This window comes from Limulus polyphemus, unplaced genomic scaffold (assembly GCF_000517525.1).
Source record: "Limulus polyphemus unplaced genomic scaffold, Limulus_polyphemus-2.1.2 Scaffold384, whole genome shotgun sequence".
Classification (NCBI taxonomy): Eukaryota; Metazoa; Arthropoda; class Merostomata; order Xiphosura; family Limulidae; genus Limulus; species Limulus polyphemus.
Window position 1 is genome coordinate 214,467 of NW_013665994.1, and position 9,848 is coordinate 224,314.

General features: G+C 34.2%; 1 protein-coding gene across 1 annotated transcript in view; it reads left to right on the forward strand.

The window, feature by feature from the left end:
• Nucleotides 1-9,848, forward strand: part of LOC106457871 (XK-related protein 4-like) — a 73,164-nt gene that overhangs the window by 6,941 nt on the left and 56,375 nt on the right. The window contains exon 2 of the mRNA XM_013917321.2: nt 1,345-1,419. Within this exon, the coding sequence (XP_013772775.2) occupies nt 1,392-1,419 (28 nt within the window). The 5' untranslated portion in view covers nt 1,345-1,391. The remainder of the gene's footprint in view (nt 1-1,344; nt 1,420-9,848) is intronic.

The following is a 9,848-nucleotide window of genomic DNA, read 5'->3' on the forward strand; positions in this document are numbered from 1 at the left end:
ACTATGATATAATCAAATTTTCATTCACAGTGTTTTAAACTTACTAAGAGCTTCCATTTTTTCAGTGTCATTTATTGTGTTCTTATTTTTTGTCTATAAGAAAGAATATAATTATTATTTACGCTGTATTACATGAGCCCCGATTTATTTTTATTTGTTGTTAAGAGCAAAGCTACACAATGATGAGCTATCTGTACTGCGCCCATCACAGGTATCGAAACCCGATTTTTAGCGTCGTAAGCCTGCTGACTTACCGCCAAGCCATTGGTGGGCATTTATTTTTAGAACTTCTTGATGCTAATATTTTTTTTATTTTAGTAATGATTTAGAATTCCTTGATAAAATCAGGATTTTTAGTTTTAGAGTTCCATTTTCTTTTGATTATTTTATTCACTTCCTTCATGTTATGTGCTTGCAACAGTAAGAACAAGAAAGAAATCATTATACTGAGGTTAAAGAAACAAAAACAAAACTAACAAATTCGAAGAATTTCTAAAGACAGGTCTTTCAGTTCTTGATGTTTTTTTCGTTTTTGGCACCAACTCATTGGTATATTGGGCACGCGTGTTCTCAAAATCTCTCATAAGTACATTCAGATGTATGCTTTGAAATGAACACATCACCATCGATCCTTGATTCGTCTAAACGATACCAACGGCCTAGGTAACAATGGCTTCTCACTCAAGACTCATAATCTTATCTTCCAAGAGCATAGTCGAATCTTTATTATATATTTTAAGTGTATAGTTCGTTACACATTTTATGATGATAATATCAAACATTGATAGTGAAATATCTACTTTTCGTCACATATGCATTGGATAAAAATAAAGCTAATTTTAAAATACATACTTCTGATCATTCCAGTGGAGGGGATGTTGGCATACGTTAGTTTGGGAGAGGCAGAAAAAAATAATACTTTCACGCCAATGGGGGTCATAAAGTAGGGATAATCTAAAAATCCTAAAAGATTTTAATATCTCAGGTGGTAGCTGTTCTGGAGGGGGGGGGGGTGCAGAGCTCTAAAAAACTATGGTCCTATCTATATAACTTACCAGTATTTTCGAAATAAACTCTTCAATATGCTGAAGAGATGAAATAATTTCTACTTCTACACTCTGTATTGTCATGTATCCAATGTCAATGATGTACCTGATGATGAAACTGTGTAGCTGTACGTATAATAAAACTTTCATCCGATAATAAATACGTTTTTCCTGTAAAACTGCGTTATATGAGCGATAGGAAACTTTCAAAGGTAATGTTAATTGCAATCCAGCTGAAATTTATTTCACATTATTTTCAAATAAACTTATAATTTCCCTATCTCCTTACCATTTTTAGGGGATCTCCCCCATTTCATTTGCAGTCTCGTCAAACCATTGTTGTTCATGTGGTACATGATAAAATACGCTTTTGGTAAGTAACTTTGAATTGTACTCAAATGCATTTATGTTGAGTTTCATTTTGTGCATCTTAGGAAGATTCCCATCTCTTGTTTACACGCTTCAATATCTATCTATCTGTCTGTCTATGTCTGTATAACATCATTAGCAGGATGAGTGACATTATTTGATTTGCTTTTAAGAGTAGGTACCAACATGCTAGGTAAATGCCCATATCTTGATAACAGTTTATCAATATGTATGCAGAAAACCAGCAATAGGTGCGGTTGAAAGCATATGTCAACGTGAAATTTGCTAAGATCAGCGCTGCAAGACTGACACGTGATTCACTTCTCGCGCTAATTTATTTAAAGTCTAAAAGTCAATATTAAAACGAAAATGATCTGGTTTGGATTTAACTTCGTTTTTTTAGATGCATATAAAATGGTCAGGACGTAAAGCCAATGTTGGCCCGGTGATGTCCATATCAGACTTCTGTTAATTTTAATGAAATATGCGCCATCATGTCATGCAGATGATTAATATCATTAATTTTGTCGAGTTCAACAGTCTAGCCATTAATTAATGAGAGACTTATCTGGCACAAGCATCCAACATATACGGCAAATTAAACTACAATGATCTTCCGCATCATAGGATTTGAATATTTCTGCCAAATCTCCAAAGTTTTGAAGGTATCAAAATTAAAGTCTCCACTATTATATCACGGTGTGTTAGGTTTCTCAGTAAAGCAATCAATTACAATGAATCATATATGAGACACATGTTTAACCTCGTTGTCCTCTGGTCTCCAAGAAAAATGTATTCCAGTTACTAACATACATACGTGATCTCACCAAAGTTTCATCTCCATTCATTCCTTGACGTAGTTAAAAAAATAACTGTCTATGTCACCCGTGCAAACAGCTAGAAGCACTACGTTGAACCCAATCAGCCAATTTATCGTCTTGTTTCTTCTCAACCGATAACGATGTATCTAAAGTTTATGTGTTTGTGTGTGTCAGCTGTCGCCAGGTCTGTTGGTTATTTGACAGCGCAGTTACTAATAATTTCTTTGATAAGTTTTCTTTTCATATGATTAAGACTACTCTTTATTTTAATTTGTTAGCGTATGGCTTATTTTCCATTTATTTATTTCCTAATTTTGTAAAGGATTTTATTTTTGTGTGTGCGTATTTAGTCATCATAATCATTTTTGTACTTTTCGACTACATAGATCCTAATAAGCTCCAGGTGCCTTGCATGAATCTCTGTAATATTGAGAGAGTTTGGATTACTATATCTCTGAAAGTGTTAAGAAATCATCTTAACATTTCAACGTTAATGCAGCATGTTGGTAAATAGAACAGAATTCACACCCTTATAAGGGTGTAAGTAACATGCAATAAATACATGGTGTGAAAGCACGTCTGTTTCAGGTGTTTATCAGTATTTCCCAGACTTGAAGGTGTGGTTTTAATCTTCTTTTTTAGAGTGTACGGGAAAGGAAACTACAGTGATGACTGTGCTTCAAAGGAGGGCGCTGAGAGTCGACAGAGATGGGGCGTAACTATGAGTATAGGGGCATATAAATTATGTTTGAACGCACAAATTTTAAAATACAGAAGACTTAAAAACTACCGTACAAACATTACTACTATTTACCTAATATAATATAGTAACAACAATTAACATGAGAAAAGACATGTGCAGCACATACACAAATTGGTTAGAGTGGGGAGCTATCTGGTCAGCGTGCGGGCTGCACAAGGAACAAGTAAAGGTTAACTTCGCTACTGAAAAGTAAATAGAAAAAGACAACCGAAACGTTGTGTATTTTCACTCTCTTTCTTCTTAGTTTCACAAATAGTTTCTATCAAACAGTTTAGTAAAAACGGGCAAAGTCTGTCTTCTCACTCCAAGCATAGGAAATGTAAGACTTTGTTTTCTGGGTAGTGACGGTTGACTATTTCAAAACATTACAATTCGCTGGTTCATGGCAATAATCTGAAATCTTTAAATTACGAAACAAGGTAGTTGGTTTTTGCCTTATTTTATAAGTGAAACTGAGTTGACAAGTGACGCAGATCAGTCGTCCGTGGACCTGTTTAATAAATATTTCATTTCCTCCAATTACATAATTAAACCTCCTTTGTATGTATTGTTATATATTTGATTTCTTTTCATTTTAACCAAAGGTAAACCGGAAAATATAATCTGTTACGTAGAAGCCTAATACATTCTTTGATTCGCCGCACACTTTGCTGTGGACTGCAGTTTCGCTTATTCAATGCTTGTCAGTACAGCGTAGGACAACAAACCAAAGAAATACAATTAAGCCTCTTATAACACTGTGCATATAATATATGGGTTTTTTTAGTCTTTTTTTTTTAACTCACCATCTTGTAATATAAATTATTTAGATTACTATATGGTGGATTAAAAAGGGCTCAAAAACCCCGTAAATATTTATTGTTTTGTATTTCTCGGTTTCTGAACACAAAACCAAAAATTAAAGTATTTAAGTACCAAGGGGATTATTTAAAATTCACTTGTAGAGTTGTTAATAATGAGGAACAATCGCAGTGCATTATTTGTTCTCATATTTAAGCTATTAACAGTATGAAGCTAAATGAACTTACGAGGCATTTGAAAACTAAACACCTTGAGCCTGTGAGTGAAAATATCAAGTTCTTCAAAAGATAAGTGAAACAATTGAAAGGGTGAAACAGTTTGATTTAAAAGCAGGTCATTGTTCCAACAAAAACCTTAACTTTTCTAGAAGCATCTTATTTAATTAGGAAAAGCACGAAGTTACACAATATAGGAGGGATATTAATTCTTTCTGCTGCCGTAAAAATGTGTAAGATCATATACGGAGAGAGGCATGGTGAGGATCTTAAGTCCATACCTTTATCACGTGATACTGTCGCGAGGCGTATAGATGTAATTTCTGCAGACATAAAAATGCAATTGGTAACACCCATCCAGAACAGTCAGAATTTCATCATGCAATTTGATGAAACCACAGATGTTGCAAATTTAGCTCAGCTTCTGTTATATATATGAAACTGTTACGAAGAGGAAGTGGGTGAAGATATTTTGCTTTGCCAAGCACCGGAAGGAAGAGTTAAAGAGGAAGCCATCAGTTTTCACCATAAACAAACTTTGTTGGGTATGAAGCGGCAGCATTTATGGGAAACAGGAAATGGTTCAGAGTCAAAGTAAGTGTTTTTACTCCAGGTGTAACATTTAGACATTGCATCATACACAGAGAAGCACTAGCTTCAAATAAATTGCAGTCCGAAGTAAACTAAGTGTTACAAAATGCCGTGAGTGTTGTGAAAGTAAGAGCTGGTTTTCATTCTTTGTGGAGAAATGGGATCCATGTACGACAAGCTCCTGGTGCATACAGAAGTGCGCTGGTTATCTCACGGGAAGGTACTCAGTCGCATTGTACAGCTGAAAGACGACCTTAGTATTTTTAGTTATTTAGACTGAAACCCCATACTAGCATCGCATTTTATGGATGAAGAGTGACTTCTAGTACTGTGCTACTTGATTGATATTTTCGATAAGCTCAACGACCTTAATAGCATTGTTGTGCAGCTGAGTGACAAAGTGTTTGCATTTCGCACCAGTTTGAGAATAGAAACTGTGAAATGTTTCTTTGCCTCGGTAAATTCTTGGAAGAAAATGAATTAAATCATAGTCTTATTCGTGACGTTGTTTCTGATCATCCCGAAAAATCTCAATGTCGATTTGTAGATCAATTCAAAGAATTAATGGGAGAACAAGATTGGATCCAGAATCCATTTAATTGCAGCATAACTTTTCATCATCTGCCAATGACAGTTCAAGAAAAGCTCCTAGAACCATCCAGTGATAAAACTCTTCAGGCAGAATTCAAGTCGAAACCTTTTGGGAACTTCTGTATGCTAGTTAGCAAAGAATACCCTGACCTGTCAAGAAAAGCAATGGACGTACTTTTGTCTTTCACGCCAACATACCTGTGTGAGTCAGCGTTTTGTGTTGTGACAGCAATCAAAATAAAACAACGATTTCGACTTCAGGTAGAAGGGGATTTCTGAATTGTTGTATCAACAATTCAGCCAAGAATGGACTTCATCTTATCCCAAGTTCAAGCGTATCCTTATCACTAAATTTATGAGTAAAGTGAAACTTTGTCTTATGCTATGTACCATTTTAAGACTTGTTTTATTTTTATACGAGCTGAGCGAAGGAGGGGGGGGGGGCGAACAAAACGTACGTTTAGAAAGTGGTACCATAAAAACGCTTGCACATGACTGATTTAGATCAACGAATATATTCAAGGTTAAGAATAAGATCGGCTATTATTTTATACGATTTTCCATGTTAATGCATACTTTATTAAAAAATTCAACCTGTTAATCACTGTATACACATGAAATATAAACTACAAGCAGGTAATATCTATGGTATGATTGGTGTCGTAGTTAATTTGACAACATACTGCTTGTGGCAATTCAACTGCGAAGAAAACAAAGATAAAAAAAAACTTACAAATTTTGATGACAGTTTGAGGAAGATGGCTTGGCATGGCTCGACTTGCAATCTGTGGATCTCGAGCTTGAATCCCCTTACCGGGCGTGCTCGTCCTTTCAGCGGTGGATACGTTATTATATGATGGTCAATCCCACTTTTAACAGCTTTGCTAAGAGCCACTTCAATAAGATGTTGAATTGGACGCTGAATTTTGTTTGGATTCTACAATTTTGTTTGGTCAGTACAAGCTGTTAGCTTAACAAATATCTCAATATAGAATTTATTGTAAACGAGGGTAAATTTGGAATAAACTAAAGTTTTGTTGGTGAATATTTAATTCTGGTTTCGAATATTCAACGAAAATAATTTCCAAATTTAATACCTAAGTACAAGAAGCAATATAACATCGCCTATTAAAGAAACTCTCCTTTCACGTTTAAAACGAGGATTCGATAAATTTGTCAAAAATCTATACTTTTTGGACAATTGAATATTTCTTCCTCCAACAAACAAGTTAACGCAACACCCTAAAGTTTTCCTGATTGTAATAATTTGGCTTTATTTTACATTTCCTCTGTGAAAATTGTTTAAGATACTGTGGCTATGTTTGAGGGGGTTACACTTCACTTATTTTAAAGTTCCCCGCGTCTTTGCTAAAGCTGGGAAGGTCTTTACGTGAAAGTATAACCATGAAAAACATGCTTCGATGAAATATTTAGGTTTTCCGGTGAAAACAACAGATTCATGTCTTCCTTTTTTGAAGAAGCACGTTGATACGTGTTTTAGTTATATGTTTCTGAAATATATACAACATCAGTTTTTTCTGATTATTAGATAATCACAACTGTCACTAGAGGGTACAGAGATGCGTCCCTCTCTCTCTTTTTCTTCTATTAGCAATAACTATTGCAAACGTAGTATGTTTGTTTGTTTGTAATTAAGCACAAAGCTACACAATGGGCTATCTGTGCTCTGCTCACCACGGGTATCGAAACCCGGATTCTAGCGTTGTAAGTCCGCAGAAATACCGCTGTGCCACTGGGGGGCATAAACGTAGTATGAAAAGTATTTGCCAAAATATTATTTTGACTTAAACATCATAATGATAAAAAAATTAATAGAGTGACTGCGGTAAGTGTGTGACAAACATGTTTATAGAAGTATTCAATAAACAGTAAGAAGTGGAAGGTACAACATATGACAATTTTATACAAAGGATACTCGAGTAGAATGTAAAAACGTGAGCAACATAATCAGTTACAAACGACCACAAGCTGATCACTGGGTTTGGGTAAAATGCACTACTTCAGCACCTACAAATGATATCTATCGACACAGTAAAAGAGAAAAAAGACGTTTATGACTTTAACAGTAAACTTCAGAAAAGAAGTAGACGAATTTATGGTCGCTGTGCACCATTAGATGGCGCAATTGCTTGCACGCCTATGCCCATTAGAAATAAGTAAAAGACAATACCTCTGGGAGGCTGATGACGAGTGTTCTAAGGCCATTTACTTTGTAACTTGAGAACAAAATGCATCAGCTGGTGTTTTGGATTATCTAATTGCGTGGACCTAATGAAATTTCCAAGTAAATACGGATTTCTGATTACTTCTCTTCCCGAAAGTTGTGCAAATATAATTAAAATGTGGAGTAGTGCTGAAGAACAACTTGGTAAATCAAGTCAGGTTCTCATCATTATTGGCAGACTTAGATGATTAAAATCTGATTAGACATAAACTTCATTTCAATGTTATGGTTAGATACACGGGATCATCCCATAAACACTGGCGTTTATTGATTGTTGATGTGCATGTAACTTCATTCTCTTTGTAAATTTGGATTTTGTCTACTAGTAAATATTTTACGTCATCCTCTAGCAAGGCGTTTAGAAAAAAGAGATTCAGCGAATACAACTCGAAGACAAGAAAGAGCAAAGTATGAACTTGTCTGTATCTAAACTTTAAAGGTATAAAAGTAAAGGCAAATAATCTAACAACAACACTACAATGGTTGCACACACTTGAAACATGCTTTACAAGTCATTCTCTATTCATCACTTTGTGTAAATGTTTTGCACAGCAGGTTATGCATGAAAAAACAGATATATAGCAAGTTTTCAGTGCAATGACAGATTGCTGTTGACGACTATCAGAACAGGTTAGGATACCCTGAAACGCTACAAACTTGTACAAGAAAAGTATTTGCCTTGTTTTGGTTCTGCAACAATTAGTTATTTTATTATAGAGTCAAAATGTAAAACACAATTACCATCAAAGGGCTTTTTTATGTCTTAGACATCTTGGGTTCCTTAGCTTTATGTAGTCTTGTACCTGTATCTTTTAGTATATTTATACTATTCTACGAAAAGTAATCAATTAACAAATACAGAATAAATAAAATCCTGATAAAAAGTGTGTTCTGGATATTTTTATTGAAAATAATACCCTAATACGTAATACCCTGAGCGTTTGATTGTATGTCTATCATCTTGTCATCTATTGCACAGCCGTTGAATGAAATGAAATGAATTAACATTTTGGGACTAAAAGATTTTAATTTTTAAAAAGAATTACAAACCAAACTTTATATATATTCTGCGATTTTTGGAGAAAAAGAAATTTATTTTATTAAAGACTTAGCTATAAATAGGGCTAACTTATGCCGTTTCTAGTGCATGGATGATGAATAACTTATTTAATATATGATACTAGTTAAATCCCATAATCTTGTTCTATTTTTATTAAGTCACTTTATTTGACTGGATAGGAAGTATGAGGTCATTTTAATGTAAATTAGAAATATATCATGTTAAGGTATCGCTTGCTTACGTAGTTGACCTTTTTTTTTAAGTACAAAGTTACACGATAAGCTATCGAGACTCTTCCAACCATGAGTATCAAAGTGCGATTTTTAGTGACATAAGCCCTCAGACTTACCGCTGAGATGCTGTCTCTCTCTTTTTTTTTTTTGTTTATTTAACAATTTATATGCTTTTATGATTACTGTTTGTAGTTTGATTATTTAACGTTTTAGATAACTTAGGTCGATATTATATGAGAAAACAATAAAAATAAAGCAGTGAAAAATGAGATTGGAGTATAAAATAAATCTATAAAAAGATAGTTGTAATGTGTCCGAGCTGACTGAACTCCCAGAACTAAAGGGATTAATTAAGTACGCAAAATAACTCCATAAATAAGCCAAGTACCCCTTAAGCTTCTGAGTTTTGAGAATCTCAATAACTATGTATAGTCTTGGCCAAAATATTTGCATACTGTTCTATATTTATGTTATTGTTTACATGTATGAAGGAGTTACTGAGTAAATTCCCGAGTAGTAACAGAGAAGGTAGTGTATGATCGGACAAACATGTACGAGTTATTATTCTAGTCTATATAAGTTGTTTTGATTATTTGTTCGTCAAAACACACACACACACACTTATGTTGTATAAAAGGGTATGCTTCTGGTATGTCCTGATATAAAAGACTGTTTAGTTTAGATATTATTGATTAATTTATTTTTGTGAGTGAATATTTTATTATTGTTTAGTTTTGTTAAAATTAATAAGACAGTTAAAAGCAGATGATTTTAGGAAGTTGTGTTTATAAGTAATTGATGTTGAGGCTACCGAACATCGCGTGCAATTGACGTCGAGAATTTAGAGATTTCTAGAAGGCGGGCAGTCGATTAAGTGATAGAGATATAAATAATGTGAGACGAAGTAGAAACAACAGACAGACACAAGCAGAAAGGGGTAAAGTTATGGGCAAGGAAAAGTTAGGCGTGAAGTTAACTACTGAAGGAGTAAGACTAATAGTATAAAAGGAGATAAGAATAATAATCTATTCCATCAAAGCATGGTTCTAAAGTAATTGAATCAGCCTAAGTACACTTTGACAAAAGGAACAGAGGATATTTTGAAGAAAGAAG